Source organism: Dendrobium catenatum, unplaced genomic scaffold (genome assembly GCF_001605985.2).
Source record: "Dendrobium catenatum unplaced genomic scaffold, ASM160598v2 fragScaff_scaffold_1617, whole genome shotgun sequence".
Taxonomy (NCBI): domain Eukaryota; kingdom Viridiplantae; phylum Streptophyta; class Magnoliopsida; order Asparagales; family Orchidaceae; genus Dendrobium; species Dendrobium catenatum.
The window spans coordinates 3009862-3031445 of NW_021320079.1; the positions used below are offsets into that span (position 1 = coordinate 3009862).

Sequence of the window (21584 nt, forward strand, 5' to 3'; positions counted from 1 at the left end):
GATCGTTATCGTCATATTAAAATAATCGATAATAGGTAATATCATCTTTTTTCGGGAAGATATATTATTTTATTATCATTATTTTGCTTATGAAATTAACGATCTCTTATCCGAATTATTATAGTTAAACAATTGATTGAACGTCTTCTTGATTTTTCGAGATCATATGTCGTTCCTCCTTGAGTTTGACTACGATAACTTGGATGAATTTATAATTCTGAAATTTGAAACCGTTGGGGAACGATACGTTCGTTTTTCGAGGCGATATATTGTTCATAACGACGTGTTCTATTTCAAAATTTAAAATTAAATATTCCCAAAGAAAATTAAATATTTTTCAAAACTATATATATTTAAATATTTTTTTAATCAAAACACAAGTGAGCAAAAAACTATTTTTATTCAAATGCATTACAATTTAAATTTTCATATCAATTTTATTTCATCACTTCTAACCTCTACAATCAGGAGCTTTAGCAACAATCTTATTTCATTTCTTATCGGTTTCTGATAGTGATTATTATGGTTATTATATACAATTTGACATTCTAATCTACTATTTACGTACTATTTTAGTTAATGTTTTGTTTTGTTTCTTTCATGTTTTGTAGGTGCTTTGGCTTTTGATTTTGATTGAATGGCTCATCAGTTTTTACAGAACGCTTGTGCTTATTATTATTATTTTTTTATCTTTCTTTTTTGGGTGATGGCTACTGGCCATCCTAGATTGTTATTAGGTTACTATGTAATTTTTATTAGTGTGGACTTTTGGCTCTTTGATTTTATTTTTTACTTTATTTGTAGCTCTTTGGGCATTAGTGAGTTGAAGGTCCCCCTTAAGAATCTTGTAATCCCTTTTTTAATTAACGTGTAGGCTCTGCCATGAGTTTTACCTAAAAAAAAAAAGTGAAAAATGTCATATGTTTGTTTTATCAATATATATTCTTCAACACACTTATTTTTTGTCAAATATCCAATTAATGATATCCTAAAACATGGCACATATAACAAATAATTCAAAGCTATATATGATCATATAGATTCATTATTCGAGACAAAAAGTTGAAGCATAAATTTGACTATGAACACTTACCAAATGTAATGATTAGAAAGCCTAATTATTTTGTATGTAATGGAAGATGATGCTCATGTAACCTCTCATTTTCATAAAAACAAATCATGACATGCAATTCATTTTAAATCGTAAAGTTTTAGATTGATGAACTGTTCAAAAAGAAGAAGAAAATTCTTTTATTATTATTTTTTTGTTTTATATCGTCTTTCTGCCTTAATTGGGTAGTTAGATTATCAAGCTTTATTTATATATATAAAGAAATTATTTTTAACCAAAAAAAAAAAAAAAAAAGATTGTGATTTATAAAATAATTACTATAAAACCCTGTTTGAAATAAATTTATTTATATTTTGACAAAATGTATAACATTTCAACAATGAACATATTCTATATGTCACATGATAATTTTAGTTATATATATATTTTTTCTCTTTCTATGAATTTATGTTTGACGCATCATCAAAAATTATCTTGATCAAGCACAAATCTCAAAAAGTTGCAAAATTAAATTTGGGACCATTCAAACTCTGATCTCAGCACCCTTATAGTCAAACTGAATGTCTCTACAAGGCGAACCCAATGACACTAAAATTAGTCCAATTTGAGCCCAAATAGGCTTGAACCAAGGGACTGAAGCATATTTGAAAGCTTCAAAGCATTCATTGTGTAACCAAATAATATCCAAATATGACATGTTTATAGTCGAATTGAGCGTCTCGACGAGATGAATCCAACGAGCCCATGCTTATTTAATGTTGACATGATCATTAATGCACTTCATATTTGAAATTAATCGAAGGATCCAAAATCTTCAGAATTTTCAAGTTATCATGTATCTTTCAAGTAAGTTTAATTTGAATTATTAATGAAATTTTATATAAATAAAACTGCATATAATAAGAATTCCATGAAGGTATGCCCATGAGGTAGCATCGAATGAAAGCTAGTAGTGGACAAACTTCTCACTAAAAAGACCTTATGAGAGCAATTGGTAGACAAGGTGTCTACTCATAACCCAGGAAGACATGCCTATGAGGCAGCCTCAAAGGGAAGTTAGTAGTAAACAATGTCTTTATTAAAAAGACTCCATGAGAGCAAGTGGTAGACAATGTCTCTCTTATTCAAAAATCTCATAAGGTTTAGAGTTATTCAAAAAGTATTTAAAATAAAAGCCTTAGAAGGAGCATGTGTACATAAAATCACAGACATCAAAAGCCTCAAAAGGTAGATGTACACCTAAAATTTTAGAAAGCATAACTATGAGACCTTCATATTTAGAGTTCTATTCAAACTAGTTTTACCCAACTTGACAAGTAACCTGCTAAATTTTTGCATTTGAACTCTTTTGCTCATGTTTGAGAGTGTTTCATATGCATGTGTTATGTGCAATATGCTTTGCATTTAGATTAAGGTGCCATGGGCACATTATAAATTTTGTTATGTGCTATTTACACTATATTATGTATTCAAATATTGATGTGAAGGAGGATTTAGATATATTAGAAGGGATGTAATTTTTGTTGTATATTTTAGAAATTTGAGCTTGAGGGCTATTCTGATATTTTGTTATAAGATATTTGTTTATCCTTTATGTACAATTTCAACCATTATTTAAATGCATTCGACATCAATATATATTTCAATTTTGTAAGGTACTTCAGTTATTATTACAACATAGTATTTTCATGAGTTCTTTTTATTTAAGCTATTAAATTTCATTTTAGGCTACGATAGTCTACTGAGCCGTACAACTCACTCATACATTTGCTTCAATTTTCAGGTCAGGAAAAGAGTAAGGAGAGAGATGAGTAGTTTAATAACAATCTCAGTCTCAGATGTTTAAATTTTTTAAATTAAAATGTATATTCATAAAATTAACATCTTATACTAAATTTTTTTACTTCATAATAAATTACTTAATACAAATCTTACTAATTTCTAAATAAAATATAAAAATGTATTCATCCTTAATATTAATTTGCATAACAAAATTAATAATAACTTTAATTTAAATATCTTATTATGAAAGTCATTTTCAAATAAAAATTTTTTTAATTTAATCAAAAATTATTTTTTTAATAATATAATTATAAAAAATTATATTAACATATAATTAAATAATCAAGTCAATTTTTTTGCAGCATCACGTTATTAATTTCATTTATATATTGAGCGTACGGATGAAAATTAAAATAAGCTAAATCGAGAATGGTAATTCCGATTTATAAGAGCCCATGAAATAGTTCTCTGATTTCGAAGAAATCGGAATTCCCTCTTCCGGTTTCATTACCGGAATTACCTACTCTTACTTCAGCAGAAACCGGAATTCTTCTCTCTCCAAAATTTATTTAGAACATGATCAACTCACTTGAGTGACCGTGTAGTTGAACAGTATTGGAGTACTTAAAATCCACACAAGCGTTAAGCATATGCCACTCTTCTTCTTGTAGTACATCTAGATTGATGTTGTACTATGACAGAGACTTGTAAATTACTGCCGAATTCATACATAATTATGTTGATGGTAGAAATCGTCCACTCATCTTAGAAGACAGCATACCGTTAGCTCAATTAAAACTACAAATTATGCGTGCATTAAGATTTATTTCATCAACACATACTGTTAATCTTATATGTCGTCTTTGTGATAATGGTGGCTGTACTGTCATGTATGTCATCGATGATAAGATTTATGAGTTTATGTTGATGGAGGCTAAGACCCTAATATCGCAGTCTATGTGGAGGTTTAAGAAATACAACCAATAGATGTGGCGAGTCTATCCACTCAAGTGTATAGTTTAGTTCAAATTATCAATTTGAGGATGCCTTTTTGTGTCTAAATATAGTTTCTTCCTAAATATTTTTTCTTTATCGTAGACCTATAAACAAAGATAGTCCTCCAACGCTTCGAACATGAAGCCCAAAGATATCACAAGGCAGTTATGATAAATAGCCAAGAATTCGAAGTTGTGGACATGTTACAACGTGCCCACAAAGTTGAAATATTAGGTCTATATGCTTCAATGTGTACATGCAGTAAGCCGCAGCTTTATGACATAACATGCGTACATGTTATTACTGCAACGGTGGCGAGGCAATGAGATTACAGTGCATTCATATCGGCCTACTTCATTCTACACTTCTATATGGATACATTTTCCGGATTACTCCATGTTATCTCAGGCAAAGAGTTTTGACCTCCCTTCAATAAAGAGTATGGATTAATCCCTTGACTAGCAACCGCATTCAGACGTAGTGTTGGTCACCCATGATGAAATAGATTTTGAAATACGATGGATGATGCGTCTTCTTTAATGATCAGAGCATGTAGCTATTGTCAAAACTTAAGTCATAATAGAGCTACTTGCTCACATAATCTTAGCTCTTCCAGACAATAAACTAGTTGTTCAGTTTCTAAAATTTTTCATATATCGTGCATTCACATTAATGAGTAGGAAAGGGAAGATGATGATAGCCAAATGCATGGAAGAACTCGCAATGCACATACTAAATATAAACATGGATCTCGGGCCACTCCTCATAGAAAAAAAAAAGAAAATATAGGTTGTCATTTTCTTGATAAATGTGTCGAACGGGTTGTAGCATTGAATTTTATTTCATCAGTTGGAATTTGCTTTGTATTTTATTTCATCAGCTCATATGTACCAATATATTATGGATAAGTATTTCATTTTGTTTATTCTTTACATTTTGTAGTTTTTTTAGACACATTTAATGTAATGTAGAAAGTTGAAATGACAAAAAAAATCCATTAAGTGCTCATAAGACACAACAACATACTATATTAAAATACATTAACTCACTACATGTTAATGTTAATAAGCACGACGAAGAAAAAAAAAACAATTTTATTTTTCATAATTATTTTTTAATGTAATTTATCATATCTATTATTTTTCATTGTACATTCCACCATTTCAATTTTAAAATATACCATTAATCAAAATAAATAAATTAGTTAGTTATTTATAAAGCTATACTATTGTTATGTTTAAGATTAAAATTCTATTTTATAAATATTCACAAAATTTAAAATTTAACTTATTAAAATAAATTGGAACAAGTTTCATTAAATTAAAGATAGAAATTTTCTTGCAAAAAAAAAAACATCAAAATAGCCAAAATATTTAAATTCGATATCTACATACTATATAACCACTGTTCAAAATAACATATGAAATTTTATCTTTGAGTAAAATTTAAAATTCATATAAATATTTAAATTCAATACTTAAAATGATATAATCATTGTTTCGAATTTTTGAAAAAATTAAAATTTATTGTTAATTGGAATATGAGTTTCATAATAAAATATTTACATTAAAGTTATTCATTATTTAAATATATAATCACTTTAAATTAAATATTTTATTTTAAAAGACATTTTCCAAATAATAATAATTTTTAATTTAGCAAAAAAAAATTAATTTCAAATTACGTTAGCATATAATCAATTAAATTAAGTACTATATTTTGACCTATATTAAAATGGATGTTTATATTTTGACCTCCGTACGCTCATATTCATAATAAAATGAATTAGCTGCTCATTTATAAAAATATTCCAATAATTAAGTACACCACTATTTAATAATTAATTAAAAGTAAAAAATAAAAATAAAAATGCACAAATTTAATAATATAACGGGTTTTAACAGTTATTAAAAATAATCACAAGCCATTTTTATAATATTGTATTATTTAAGAATGTATTTAATAATCTCAAAAATAGTAAAATACTATTTCAATACATTTATAAAGTACTTCCAATAAAAAATATATTTGAATGGATATAATTGTTGCGGGCTAGAATATATGCGGCGATAGAGTTAAAATTCTACGTCTTAGTGTTGCATGGATATCCAACTCACACACATAGAAACATAAGATTTTTTACGTGGAAAATCCTGTAAAATAGAAAAATCATGGGGAATGGCCCAGTCTGAAATGATTTCACTAATGTTTGGGGTAGATTACAATGGGCTGACTCGTCCTTATGGGAGATCAATTTACAAATATGAACCGTATGTTAAAATCTAGTGTCAAATGTGGGTAAAAGTCCATTGTCACTTGGTAGTCCGGCGGAACTACGATGTTAGGCAGTTGTTTGGCAGAACAACGATGTCAGGTGATGGTTCGACGAAACTACAGCATCTAGCGATGGTTCGGCTAAACTATGGTGTTAGGCGGTGGTCCGGCGAAATTACGGTGGTAGGTGGTGTTCTGGCGAAACAACGATGTCATGTGGTGGTCTTGTAGAACAACGGTGTCTAGCGGTGGTCCGGCGGAACAACGACGTCAGGTGGTGTTCCGGCTGAATTACAACGGCAGGTGGTGGTCCGATGGAACAACGGCGTCAGACAGTGGTCTGGCGGAACAACGGTGTCAGGTGGTAATTCGACATATCTACAACGTTTGACAATGGTCCGGGTTGAATTACGACGTCAGGCGGTCGTCCGATGGAAGTACGGTGGCAGGTGGTGGTCCGATGGAACTACGACATCAGGTGGTGGTATGGTGGAACAACGACATCAAGCGGTGGTCCGGCGGAACAATAGTGTTAGGTGGTGGACCGGTTGAATTACAACAACAGGTGGTAGTTCGGTGGAACAACAGTGTCAGGCGGTGGTCTGGCAGAACAACGACGTTAGGCGGTGGTCCGGCGGAACAACAGCGTCAGATGGTGTTCCGGTTGAATTATTGCAGCAGGTGGTGGTCCGACGGAACAACAACGTCAGGCGATGGTCTGATGGAACAACGGTATGAGGTGATAATTCGATGGATCTACAACGTCTAGCAGTGGTCCCACTAAACTATGGCGTCAGGCGGTGGTTCGGCGGAAGTACGATGGCAGATGGTGGTCCGGCGGAACTAAGACGTCATGTGGTGGTCTGGCAGAAGTACGGTGGCAGGTGGTGGTCCGGTGGAACTACGACGTCAGGCAGTGGTCCGACGGAACAACAACGTTAGGTGGTGGTCCGGCTGAATTACAACAGCAGGTCGTGGTCCAGTGGAACAACAACGTCAGACAGTGGTCTGGCGAAACAATGGTGTCAGGTGGTGGTCCGGCTGAACTACGACGTCAGGTGGTGGTTTGACAGAACTACGGCGGTGGTCGAGGAGGCAATGAAGTAAGAGCGATATTCGATCTCTCTCTTGAGTCTCTTGGGCTTATGTAACTCTTTTCAAGAGGGAGGAGGGATCTATTTATGAATTTCCTGGAGTGGAATGACCCGTAAATAGGAAGAGGATCAAGGGAAAATGGGGAGTGGCTTGGATGGACGGCCGATGATGAATTCTTTGATCATGGATCGTTCGTTAAACATTTGAAGGTCTTAATGATGTCAGAATTTTGTGATCTTGGACTAGTTCTATTCATCTCGTCGAGTCACTCGATTTGACTATAAGCATGTTACGTTCGGGAAATCGCTTGGTAACCTAAATTGTGGTTTGAACCTTCCAACAGTTCTTCAGATATGTGATTTGGACCTATTTGGGCTCGGATTGAGTTGAATTTGGTGTCGTTGGGTTCGTATTTCTGAAGCATTCAGTTCGACTATAAGTTTGCTGAAATCAGAACTCAAATGGTCCCAATTTTAATTTTGGAAATTTCCAACTTGATTTTACATCGAGATTTGTGCCTGATCAAGATAATTTTTTGATGATATATCAGTTGCCCTCTTATTTTTAGACGTCAAAACTCTACAAGTCCTGAAATATGCGCCGCGGCTCGTGGGGTATTTCTTGGGTGATTTGAAATTCAAAACTATTGTAATTTAGGGTGTAGAGGTCCCGGACGGCCTTGAAAATATCAAAATTGAGTCTGAAACATCGAAAAATGGTTCCGGAGACTATAAAAAAGTCCAATTTGACCTTTTGAGAGCCAAATTTGGGTTAAAAATATTCTAAAAGTTATAATTTAAATAAAAAAAATAGAGTTATTTAATTCACTTATTCCTTGGTGGATGAGTGGATAAGTTTTTGGGTTTTTTGCTCAAGATCCTGGGTTCAAATCCTGTTGAAAGTGAGGGTTTTTTGTAGTGCTGATGTGGCACTAATATGTAGGGGCGAATCGATGATGTGGCAGTGAGACACAAGACTGGTTGATGATGTGGCAATGACACATAAGACAGGTCGACGACGTGTGCGGACACAAAAAAAACCCTCACCTTCAATAGGATTCGAACTCAGCACCTTGGGAAAGAAACCCAAAAAACTTATCCACTCATCCACCAAGAAATAATTGATATAATTAACTCTACTTTTTGTTTAAATATCATATATATATATATATATAGGCCTGAATGAGATGGCTTGACGTATTAAAAATGGTGATGAGGAGAGATTATTGCATGTGGTGTCCGAACCATCTGGAGGCTAATCCGGATGCACCACATCACCCGGATGCACAGGGCCTCAGGTGACGTGGCGTATCCAGATTCCTCTTTGGACGAATCCAGACGCCACATGCAATAATGTTTCGGTGATGAGAGATATCAATTACAATGTATTTTTTTTATGAGAAATCGAACTTGTGATATTCCTGAAAAATAAAATTATAAAAATTCATTAGAGAAATATAAAGAAAAGATAAATGAGAATAAAAGCAAATGATTATTCAACTATAATTCGATTAATGAATAAGATTTTTCTACTCTATCAAATTGGATGAATATCTTGAAAGTAATATAATCAAATAACGAGAAATGCAGAAATGGTTTAGAAAAAGCAGAAGAAATCTAAAAAAAAAAAAACGAGTTTATATAAATAACCTCTTACCTTTATAAAAGAATATTAAAAATTAAACTATGAAGCTTATGTTTTAATCTTAAAATGGAGATATAATTCATGAAAGAAGATGAAATTAAGAAATAAATATTGAATTTCATATTTATTTAGTAAATATTTGACCCTTTTTGAAATACAAAGTAACTTGAAATCATTATAAAAATTGCAGGATTGTAAAATTTAACATATATAAATAAATTACCTCTTCTTAAATTTTTTGGGACAAAAATTTCACAGCACAATAGCAATACATTTATCACAGGTAGGAGGTGTTGGGCATGTTAGCACACCTGTTACACCAACCTACAACTACCTGTCCACTTCGCTTATTCTCTGCAAAAACAATCTGGTGTACAACGACTTTGGCATATTTTGTTCCCTTAGCTCCCTCCTATATATGTATTCCGTTCTGGGTTATAATATATTGAGATTAAGCTTGCTATGGTGAAAATTTATTCTCTTCTTCTTCCTCTCTGCCTTTTTCACTCTTCCGTACAACAATTCATAAACTGCCATGTTTCTTATCAGGGCATGGGTTTTCACCTAATTGATTAAGGCTTCGCTTGGGACGGCTTTCTTCTTACTTTCTAAATCAGCTTTTTAGTTTAAAATTTATTAAATTTGAAATTTTTACTAGAAAATCGTTTTAAAAAGAGTACGAAAGTTATCCCAAACGAAGCCTAAGAATGATTGGTATATATATATATATATATATATATATGAGAAGATTGTTTTTTAATATTAGTTTAACAAAATAATTTTTAATTTCAGGTATAATTTCTACCGTCTCATATCATTTAATTATGAGTAAATGCATATAAGAGAAGAGCCAAGTTCTAAGAAGCGGAGGTGTTTAAGTATGTAATTGTTGGATAATTGCTGTGCAACCTTTCCAAATCTGGATGGTTTTCCCGTCCAAACTCCGCATGTAATAATTTCTTGTACTTTTGATGTGAAAATGGTATGAGACTATATTTAAATTAATTATGAATAGGGGGATTTACATTCATATCATTTATACCATCTTATTTACATATCTAACACTTCAAATTTTAATATTACATATATACAATTTTATATTATTTTAATATCAAATATGCCACTCATATTTCATTCATATATTTTATTTCTATAACTCATATTTGATATAAATATGAGCTATGAGTGGTATGTATGTAATATTAAATTTTTTATGTATTAGATATATAAATAAAATAGTATAGCATGCTATGTATATATTAAATGTCAATTTAAACCACTGTTTGGCGGAAGTCGTAAAGCGAAGAAGCGGCGAGGGAAGAAGCGGGCAGCTAATTCAATCCTAAGCCGATTAGATATTTTTAACAATGAGCAGAACAACAGTAGCACAGAATCAAAACTTCAGAAACGTCTCTTCATTAGTGAAGCCCACAAAGGAGGCTTTCCGTCTGCGCCGTTCGCCGTTGAAGACTTAGCAGATGATAGCTGGTATTCCTTTCTTTCGGTGAGATCCCTTTAAGGCCTTATTTCCTGGTTCTATTCCTTGTCCCTTTAATGTTAGGGTTTTTTATGCTCGGTCCCATCTGAAGTTATTGTTTTGCAGATTCCGGCAAGTTGTCTAGTCAATTTAAAATAGTTTATGCTCTTTTAAGAATTCTTGCAGGTCTATCAAGCAGTGTGGCAAATACTCTGTGCATTCGGTTGTACCCTTTCCAGGTGTTTATACCATTTTTTGTCTTTTATTGTATCATTAATCTCTTTGCTTTATGTATGCTATACTTGTTTCCAGGAAGCGTGGTCATATTTTTTCATCTATTCTTTCTCTCATTTTGGTATAGGGATACATAAGCAAAAATCTAAAACCACCATTGATAGTCTGAAGCTTGGATGAGAAAAGTTGTCTTTTTTATGTTTGATTGTTTGCAATTGTAAAGCCAACTCATAAAGAAAACCCAAAATTGAGTTTTGATGGTGCTAAGGAATTCTTCAAACGTGACACACCATGACCTAAATTGATTATGATGAGAACTATACAAGAGTTTTCTTGGCCAGCACTCGTAAGTGAAGCACCCTAACTTGCTTGATTATGGTGAAGTAGGCAAGAATTGGCTAGGATGTTGTCATCACATCTTGACTCAATTGTTTTGAAAATTGAGCAGGGGTTGAATAGGTCTTAAGATTAGATTTGATAGATAAAGGTTTAGATTTTGAATTGAAAAACAAGAGAATTAATGAACAAAATGAACATAAGAAGAATTAATCTCTTGTTTTCAAGAAACTTAATGGAAAAGGTGTGGAATTTAGTGTTATTGGAGGGGGTTACAAACTATATTGTATGTTAGGAGGGATTAGAGAATTTTATTTCTATTGTTTAGTTAGTTTGGGATTAGAGAATTAAAAACTAGTTTTTAGTTTTTTTTTCTTTTCTATATAATTACTTCTCCACTTATTTATATATAAATTTTTATTTTATTTTTAAATGGAATGAAAAAATAAAATTCAGTTATAAAATATAATTCTTTACTCTCCTCTCTTTTCATTCCAATTTTCAAGATGGCATCAGAAACATTAAGGTTCTGCAACCTATGAGGCTAATGAGTCCTTCAACATGGTCTTCCTCTAAGTTGATGGCTCCTTCACTGACTCTTAAAGCCAGTCTTTATTTCGAAAGAGTGGCGAAAAGATATGTGAAGGATTCAATTTAAAAAAAAAAGATAGCAGCCTTTGCCATGAAGAAGCTTATGGTCAATAAGCTGGCAATAATACTGAAAATCAAGCTCAAAATGGAAAATTTTGATCCAAATGTGGAAAATCCATGATGGAACTTTGGACAAGTAAATCCCAAAGAGAGCGAATAATAGAGATAAATCACAATAAATCTCTCATTTCTATTTCAACCTTCTCAACATCAAACTGAAGATAACCATTTAGTCTCCTTGCGTAAGCTTATCCTTAGGGCTCAAACGAACCGAGCCGAGCCGAGTATGTGAGTGTTCATGTTTGTGTTCATTTAATATCAGGTTGTTCAAGTTTGGTTCATGTTTGTTCGAGCTTTATTGTTTGTGTTAATGTTTGGTTCATTTAAAATGATGAGTGTTCATGTTCGGTTCATGTTCAGTTCATGTTCATTCGTTTAGTACTTATCGAGCTTTAAACAAACAAATATGAACAAGTTATAAACGAGCTATATTTTTAAATGTTCATTAACTTAGCAAACGAGCTTTATCGAGCTTCCTGGCAAACGATTACATCGAGCATCTTCACGAACATATCTAACATTTTTTTTTAATTATCAAACAAACGTTCATGAATATATCTATAAACAAACACATTTATAATAAAAGAAATTGTCTATGTAACAAAGGCAATGATTTATAAGCAAATCCCATCTTCTTAGAATTTTCCTAATACCAGCATTAATAAAGGCAATGATTTATAAATAAATAGCCATATAAAGCTATAATTACTTAGACAATAAGTTAAGTAATATTTGATACCTGCAACAATCATTGATCCAATAACAACTAGTGGCAACAAAAGGATTGCTCTTGCATCTTGAGAGGTTTTTTTTCGTGCTTTCTTAGTAAAAGGATTTTCTTGTTGGACAATGTTCTGTTATAACTGTTGGACTTGAAGATGACCCAACACTAATTTGGACATCATGAACTATCAATCCTAACTGCTTTGGTGAATTTTCAGACATACCTTTAAAAGAGAAGTCAACGATTATGTTAAACGTGAATCATATTTGCTAGTGCATATATTCAAGTTCAAAATCGAACACGAATCGAGCTTAATGTCGAGCTTGTTCACGAACTTCAAATGATGTTGTTCACGAACATAAATGAGCCGAATGCATTAGTGTTCAAGCTTGTTTATTTAAGAATCGAGTATTTAAAATATTGTTCAAGTTTGTTTGTTTAGTTAATTAAACGATCACGAACGAGCTTTAAACGTACTAAACAACGAGTAGCTCGTCTAATGTTTGGTTCGCGTGTAGCCCTACTTATCCTATTGGTCGACAAATATCAACTGCAATTATTTTAGGAAGCATTTTAATTAGTGTTGTTTTAGAATGCCCCTTATTAGTGATTTTATAGTTCTAGTTCTTTGAGTTGTAGTAATTGGATTGATGCTTGTTGATTTACTATATTTGTATGTATGCATTTCTAGTTTCTAGTTTCAATCTGTGTTAGCACAAATTCTCTTAATGTGCTATTTTTGTATAATTGTAACATTTTAAATATTACTAAAATATTTAGTTGATCGAGTTATAATGTGGTGTGCTATGATATTGGCTTGATATACTTTGTGCTTGTAACATTTCTAGTTTCCATCAAATGTCAAAAGTTTCTTTTATTGATTTATGCCTTGAATATATCTGCGAAAGAAGTTATTCTAATCTATTAAATTGAAGGTTCAACTTATTTCTAGGAGTCCAAATCATTCAAAATTAAAAAATAACGATCAATCATTCATGACAATTGAACTAAAATTTTGAAGCTTCTTAAGAAGATTTTCTCCTAGTAAAGTCATTGAGGATCTAGTTCTGTTTGCTCCAATAAAATATAGAGACCCGTTCTCTTATAAACTTTTTTAGGCTACTCTTGTTATTCCTTGTGGAGATAACCTCTCCTTAGAAATGACTGTATATATATCCGGTCTGTTCAGTAATACATCATGATGTTTTTAAGAAACTAATTTCATTATTTCCTAGGTAGAGATAGTTTTTGTTTAATGTTGCTGTAGATAACTTGTTTTATCCAGTTGCATGTCTTTAAAGTGTTTTTCAATAGATCTTCGAGAAGCTAATTCCATTTGCTTTCTCTCAACAAATCCTTCTTTAATATGAATCCACTCTTTAGTAAATATTTTGAAAATGCTATACTCATTATACCCAGTAGAAATAGCCTCTGATTAAATTCGATTGTTGATAGACTTAGTCTATCCATTTAAAGATTTTGAAGCTTTTAGTATATTTTCATCCTCAGAAATCTTTTAAAAGCTATCTCACCATCCCCAGCAGAGATAGCCTCTAATTGATATGTTTGTGTATCAAGTCAGTTTATCCGATAATAAACCTTGGGTTTTTTAAATATTCTCTCACTTAAAATTTTTGTGAAGATAATTTTGTCTACTCTTTCATTTGATTCCTTTTAATTAATACCATACTATTGTGAAGTAATCAATCATGTTTTGTTCTACATTGATATGGAAATGCTTTGCGCCTGAAGTCAATTTAGAATCGATCATTCTAAGTTCCTGAACTATATTGTTGGTAATGCCTAGCATTTTTGGATCATGTTCAACCATACTTAGTGCTCTCAAGCCTTTTTGATTCAAAACAAATCCTAGAACCTCATCATGGGAGGATGTTTCTTTTGATATACTACTACCTTGATTTAATTGAAATATTTGGTAGAAGCAACTCATGGCTATTAATTAGGCTACTTGGAAGACGTGGCTCTTAGCCTTACAACTTTGATAGATTACATCCACCAAGTTGACCTAGGATGGCAATACCAAAAGATTTAGGTTGAGTTGACCACCCATTCCCCACTTCAATCTAAAAACTTCTTGTAGTTGATTTCTTTAATGGAGTGTTTTAATTACTATCATGCTTTTACATAAGATTTTGATTTCCTAGAATTAAAATAAATTCTTGTGGACTAGCTAAGAAAATCTTTGGGGACTTCTACTCAAATCACCCACTAAAACTTGCTAGTTTTCTTCCCAAAAATCCAAGATAACATAAATATTATCCCAATGGGTGCATTTTAGAGTTCACAATAATATGAATAAATATGAATATATGAGAATCCAATGGTTGAGACATAATTAAGTTTTAAAATTAGGGGTTGTTTGGCAACAAGTAGGATTTAACTTTAGTGGGATTTAGTAAATCCTGTAAATTTGGATTTGGTAAATCCTGAGGGTGTTAACTGTTAAATGCTGAAAAATATTTGGTATGACATATTTTCAATCCTGATAAATCTTGAGAAATTTTTTGGCAACGTAATCCATGATTTAAGGCAGTTGGTTCATTTATAAATTAAATTTAATGTATTTTGAATTTAATTTGCTAGTTTAGTATAAGTTACTTATTAACTTTAATTTAATTATTTTTAATAAGTTAAAATGATAAATAATATAATTAGAGCTAATTTAATTATTGTTAATTATGAAATTAGTTATTTATGTGTTAATTATCAAATTACTTATTATATTATTAATTATCTAATTATATTTTTAAACACAGATTAATTTGTTAATTATTTTTTGAAAATAGAAATTCTTTAATTGATACTCATATTAATGATTTAATTAATTATTTAAGTATTATTTAATTAGTTTTAATTATAAATTATACAATTAATTATCTTATTAATCACTTAAGAATTCTATGAGTCGCTTCTTCGGCTCCTTCATTGTTGCTCGAGTTCGCTCCTTCGACGTCGTTCCCTCCTATCAGATTGGAAGTTACAACATTTTGATTGGAAGCAATGATGGGAGCTCGCTAAAACATCTTCTTCACCTCGTTTGAAGGTGTTGGATCGGAAGTCACAACGGGAGCTCGCTTGCTACGTATGTAACCATCTTCACCTCCTTTAAGACGGGAGCTTGCTTGCCGCTGCGGAAGAACTTCCCGAATCCATAAATTCTGTTAAATCCGCCGAACAACGGGATTTAGTAAATCCCGAATTTATGCCGTAAATCCACAAATTCGGGATTTACACGGGACTCGGATTTACTGCTCGATCAAAAACTGTTTGGCAATATTTACCGTAAATCCGTTGTAAATCTGGCTTAAAACTCGATACCAAACAGCCCCTTAGGCTTGATGGACACCATGGTGATGGTAGATGCATTAGATTACTTTCATTTTTGTTTTGATACAATCATCAAATTTCTAGGATTGCCTTTGTAGTAGAAGTTTACACAGTCTCTATAATTGGCAGGATGAAGGGCGGTCAAAGTTCATCGGACAAGCACAAGAAACAGCAAGCTGCGACAGTTCGGAGACCAATCTTCAGGGAGCCAGGTTCCTATTTCATCAAATAATCTCTTTTTATATTCTTGCTCAGTTTTGACTGTCTTTGATCTTGATGTATTGGTGGTTAACAACTGTGAGGTTTTTATTTTTATTTTTACTTTTATTTATTTGTTTGGTTTAATACTAATTTGTAATTTAACTAACTTCTGTTATTATCAAGATTGCTTAAATAGCTTTAAGAGATCTAAAATTTGGACTAGTTTTAAAACTAGAGAATTGTAATTTTAGCTGTGAAATCATATGTTGAAGGGAGTAGGACAACGACCTGCAGTTAGAGCTTTTAAGTAATTGATGAATGCCCTGATGGATTGATGGGATTTCATTTGCTGTCTATCTTTTACGTTTGTGGGTTTACTATTTCGTTATTAGATTGCTGTTGTATCTTTTCTGGTTCTTTTTCACAGTTATTGAAGCTGCATCCGTGAAAAATGTGAATAGAGCATCTGAAAAAATTACAAACGTACCTGAACAGGTTGGATGCCCTCCTAACTTTATGCTAACATGATAAAACGGTTGTAATTAATTTAAACTTTTTTGTGGTAATTATGGATGTAGCATTTTCATGATTATGCTTTCCATGTCTTAATGATTTCAATTAGTTTTTAAGCTCAGTTATCTATTCTCTATGTTGCATCAGTGATAATTTTTTTCACACTTTTGGTTCATCATCTCCTTGCGTGAACTTGGTGTTGACATTCTTTTCGTTGGTCATCAGCCAAAATAACCTCCTTGAACTCATCCCACACCTTAGATGTCTTCTTCCTTTTCTTTCTTTCTGTTACATCTTCAAGCTTGTTTTCCTCATCAACTTTATCGTCATCATTTTTTTTTTATTTTCATTAGTCCATCTTTCAACTTCTTCATCAATGTCATTGTTATCATTAATTATTTCATTCTCATTCACAGGTTCACCTACACTAGGTTGCTCATCAAGTCTTTCAACTTCGACATTTACGAGCTCAATGTTATCTGCTTCTACGTTTACAAGTGTTGACATTCTACAGAAATATTTCAAATAGAAGGAGAAAAAAGATAAACCTCAACTTCACTTAAACATTACAGAACACCATAAATAGGACAAGTGTAGCAGCTGTCTACAAACAACATTTCACATGAATCCTCATGGTAATGGGCCAAATGGCTGCTGTGGTTGCCTGTAAAACTTCAGACCATCCAAACATGTTACAACATTACCATAGGAATAATATGATAAAGAGAAATATATGTGTGCATGCTATAATTTTTTCTGGTGAAAATAGCATTTATCAACTACAACTACAATAAAGATGTAAATATAGGTAACACTATTTACTGTATGCTTAATTCATTCAAACAGAGCAAAGAAAAAAGGAAGACATTCGTAAAAGGAGATATTAGGTATAACATAACCGAAGGATCAAAAGACAGTGGAGACTGGAGTCTGTCAAGTAACAAACTACATTGCACATTGTGCAGAACAAAGAACCCCAAAAACTACAAAAATATAAAATGAAACAAGTGTAGTAGCTGTCTACAAATAGCATTTTACATGAATCCTTTTCCTAATGGCTGTTGTGGTTGCCTGAGAAGTTTCAAACCATCCAAAGAAAAATATAGATATTACATAGAAAAATCATCTTCATGTAATTTCAAAAAATTTCAAATGTCAGAAAGTTTTAACAGCTATAAGCTTTGTAAATGATTTCGAAGTGAAGAGTCAACCCACAAATAAATAGAGAACATCTGCCCTTCGGAAGAATCAACCCATAAGAAAAAAATAGAAAGAAGGAAATTAGACGAAATCACAAATTGAATAATCTCTCGCCTCAGAATCTTCAGACACCTCAAAAACCAGCAAACAAACATATAAACGATTTTATTCACAAGGAAATAACATCAATATGTAAGAGGACTAAAGAAGAAAATTTGTAGAACATGGAACACTAAAAACTCCTCAGTTCACCAAATATGAACCTCCAAATGTGTTGAAGATCGAAGAAGAAGATTAAAAACTAAGTGCTAACTGCGACTTGTCCTCAAAACTACCGCATCATGCACTCGCTAGGTCACACGAGATGGCGAGAAGAAGATGGATGCATGGTTTAAAATTGCGCAATATGAGGCTCGCCTTGAGGTCAGCCTTTGTGCAATTCTAGTAAAAAACGCTTCGATGCTTATGCCTCGAGTTTTTTTTATGAGGCTTGCGCCTCAACTTGGTTGAGGCCCGCCTCGCCTCATTGGCATAAGGCTTACGCCTCACACTATATATATTAAAACTTATATAAATCTTGAAGTAAATGCCCGACATTGGACACTATAGGAGAGGAGGAAGGGGAGAGAGCAGTTCATCATAATGATGATTCAAATGAAAAACCCCTTAGTGATGACAGTGTTGATGACTTATGAGTTTTTATGTGATATGTCATTATTATTTATTTTTGGAAATTGAAATTATATGTTAATGAAAAGAATACTGCGATATGGGAAAGATAGACATTTGAGTTGAACTATATTTCATGTTATTTTATTCTTGGGATATTTTGATTTCACTTCATATCATATGCTTTTTTATGTTTTATATTATTCACTCATTAGTATATCAAAAATTTATCATTTTATGTTTACGCAATCTTTTGATTTTGAGGTTTACGCCTCAAAACGCCTTGAGGCTTATGCCTCACCTCACGAATAAAAAAACGCCTCAATACCCGAATACGCAATTTTAAACATTGGATGGATGTTCGCTACTTCGCTTGAACTCCCAGCCATCTCGAAGGTGTGAATGGAATGAGGGTTGGACTTCATGAATCAGATGGTTATATATGGGGCTTTATTTTATATTATTTTTTATCGAGCAGGCTCAACGAGCTCTCGTGTCGTGTCCGGTTGTCCTCGAACTCGAGCTTGTATATTACACGACCTTGCTATAAGCTCGAACTCGAAGCTTGACTCACGAGCTCGTTAACAAGTCGAGTTCGAGTCGACTCATGAGCCGACACGGCTCAGCTACACCCCTATCTTAAAATATCAATCATGAATTGCAGTGCCAACATAAAGTCAAAAGATTTTATAGCATGTAATAGAATACCAGCTTCAACTGATTGTTGATCATGTATCTCATCTTTCTTAACAATTTCAAGCATTTTGAGTATAGAAGCATACAATTTTGTTAGATTGATGAATGTTTGAAAATGTGAACTCTAACAATTGTCACTAGCACACTGCAAATTAGTTTCTTGGTTCAAATCCGGACCAATGATTAAGTCCTCAGTGCTTAGATGACAAATTATTTTATCGCGTTGATGCTTTCAGAGTATCATTTCTCTTGCATGAAGCTCCAATACTATTTAGAATTCTTGAAGTAATCTCAAATAAAGGCTTCACTTGTCAATGATTCTTTACTACAATCACTAATGATAATTGAAGTTAATGAACAAAACAATGAATGTAGAATGTCTAAGGATTATCTTTTAGTATAAGTGCTTTCAAACCATTAAACTTCTCTTGCATATTAGATACTCCATCGTAACCTTGATCACGTATTCTATGTATGCTTAATGAATATTTTGCAAAAAGAGTTTCTAGTGATGCCTTCAGTGCTACTGCATTTGTTGAAATAACATGATTAATACCTATAAACATCTCAATTACTTGGGTTAACTTGTCAACATATCTAACCACAATAGCTAATTGTTCTTTTATGGACATATAACGAGACTCATCAACAAGAATAGTGAAGTAGGAATCACCAATATCATTCATAATTGCAGCTAAAGTCTCAGTAGCCATAGAACTACAAATCTCATTTTGTACTTTTGTTGCAATCAATTTTAACTTAGCACCTGCATTTTCAAATATTACTTTGTCTTTTTCGTTATGATTTGTAAGAAATTGAAACAGTTCTATATAATTTTTTTGATTATCTGAGATAGGTGATTTATCATACCTACGGAATGATTGTCCTTGGCGGATAAGCAATCAAACACAGTCAACATTTGCAGTCAACATGATACGATATTCTTTTTTATTCATCTAATTCTTGCTTAACCATAAAGTAGGAATACTCTGCTCTTGATGCTTCATTAAAATCTCACATTTCTATCTTTCCTTGTCGTGTGCACTGGTATGTTCTCCTACATGGCCCAAAAGTTTTTCTTTTATCTTCTAGTTTTTAATTTTTTCACCAACGAATGAGTCTCCACCACCTTGGCATGTGATAATTTGCTCTTGGGGCTTAAATAATTAGCACTAAAGATAAAATACAACATCTTTTTGTACACTGTATTCTAACTAGTCAGAATATTCTTCAATTATTTGAGTTAAATCTACATGCAACATATTTAATCATTGTTTGAGGGAAATGATGATTTTTTGGGTTGATGAGTTCCCTTCAACAAATAAGTTCTCCGAACTTTATCCCTCTCATTTACATCGTAATTTCAAATTAATGGTTGAAGCCCAAGGTCACTAAGGAGATTGTTAATATCAATCTATACACGTTCTTTCCTTTTAAAAAATTTATCCATTTATAAAATGCTTGACGGTATCTTATATGTTCGGTAAACTAACATGGCAAAAAAAAAAAAAAATCCACTATAAGAAGAGATTAGTATCAGAATAACTCCTTGTATTAAATAAAATAAGATTTCACTCTGTCCAAATAAAATAAGAGGAGATTATTGTAAGAATAATTCTCTATATTAAATAAAATAAGATTCCACTATGTTAAAAAAATTAAATTAACATTAAGCTGAGTGGATGAATGTAACTTGACTTTCTTTATGATTTTAAAATAGGGCTCCAAACGAGCCGAGTCTAGTCAAGTATGTGTGTGTTCATGTTTGTGTTTATTTATTATCAGCTTGTTCAAGTTCGGTTCGAGTTTGAATTGAGCTTTTGTGTTTGTGCTCAATCTTAGTTCGTTTAAATTAATTGGTGTTCATGTTCGATTTATTTCATGCTTATCGAGTAAGGCCTTCTAACAAAGAATTTCATCAAACATATTCGTGATTATATTTAGCAAAGTTTTTTAAACTATTAAACAAGCACGAACATATCTAATGAGTATTCTTGAGCTACCTAATGAGCTTATTCACAAACAAATGATCTATTAGTCATCTTATATTTGTTCAAAGTGCGGGTTGTTCGTAATTTTAGGTGTATGTGAGAAATAAAAATAAATTAGTAAACAATTTTAGACAGGATTAGTAAAAATAAATTATATATATATATATATAACTCTAATATAGTTTTAATCGAGTTCTTAGTCGAGCTCTAATTGAACTTCTTAACGAGTTTGTTCACGAGCATTAAACGATACTATTTATGAACATGAATGAACCGAACACCAAGTTGTTCAAACTTGTTTATTTAGCTATCGAGTATTTATCAAAAGTGTTCAAGCTCGTTCGTTTACCTTATCAAACAAATATGAACGAGTTCTTATCGAGTTGAGTCACGAGTAGGTCTTCGAACGCTCGATTGAGCCACAAGTAGGTAGTCTACCGCTCGGTTCATTTGCAGCCCTATTTTAAAATAATAAAAATTATTGAAATTTTGATGCAACCCTATTAAAAATGGAGCTATCTTCCTAGCTTGAAGCTTTTGAGACATTTCTGTTTCATTGTAGCTTAGTGACATGCATAAGGGCAAAAGGCAAATTTGATCCATGTTCACTCTGGTGATAAC

At 32.3% G+C, this 21584-nt stretch overlaps 1 protein-coding gene across 2 annotated transcripts in view; it reads left to right on the forward strand.

Annotated features, from left to right (window-relative positions):
* The first annotated feature begins 10140 nt into the window (after positions 1-10140).
* Positions 10141-21584, forward strand: part of LOC110112402 (activating signal cointegrator 1 complex subunit 1) — a 28664-nt gene continuing 17220 nt past the window's right edge. For both annotated transcript variants that reach the window (XM_028701014.1, XM_028701013.1), the window contains exons 1-4: positions 10141-10367; positions 10516-10579; positions 15823-15905; positions 16322-16389. In XM_028701014.1, coding sequence (XP_028556847.1) covers positions 15824-15905; positions 16322-16389 — 150 coding nt within the window. In that variant the 5' untranslated portion in view covers positions 10141-10367; positions 10516-10579; position 15823. The remainder of the gene's footprint in view (positions 10368-10515; positions 10580-15822; positions 15906-16321; positions 16390-21584) is intronic.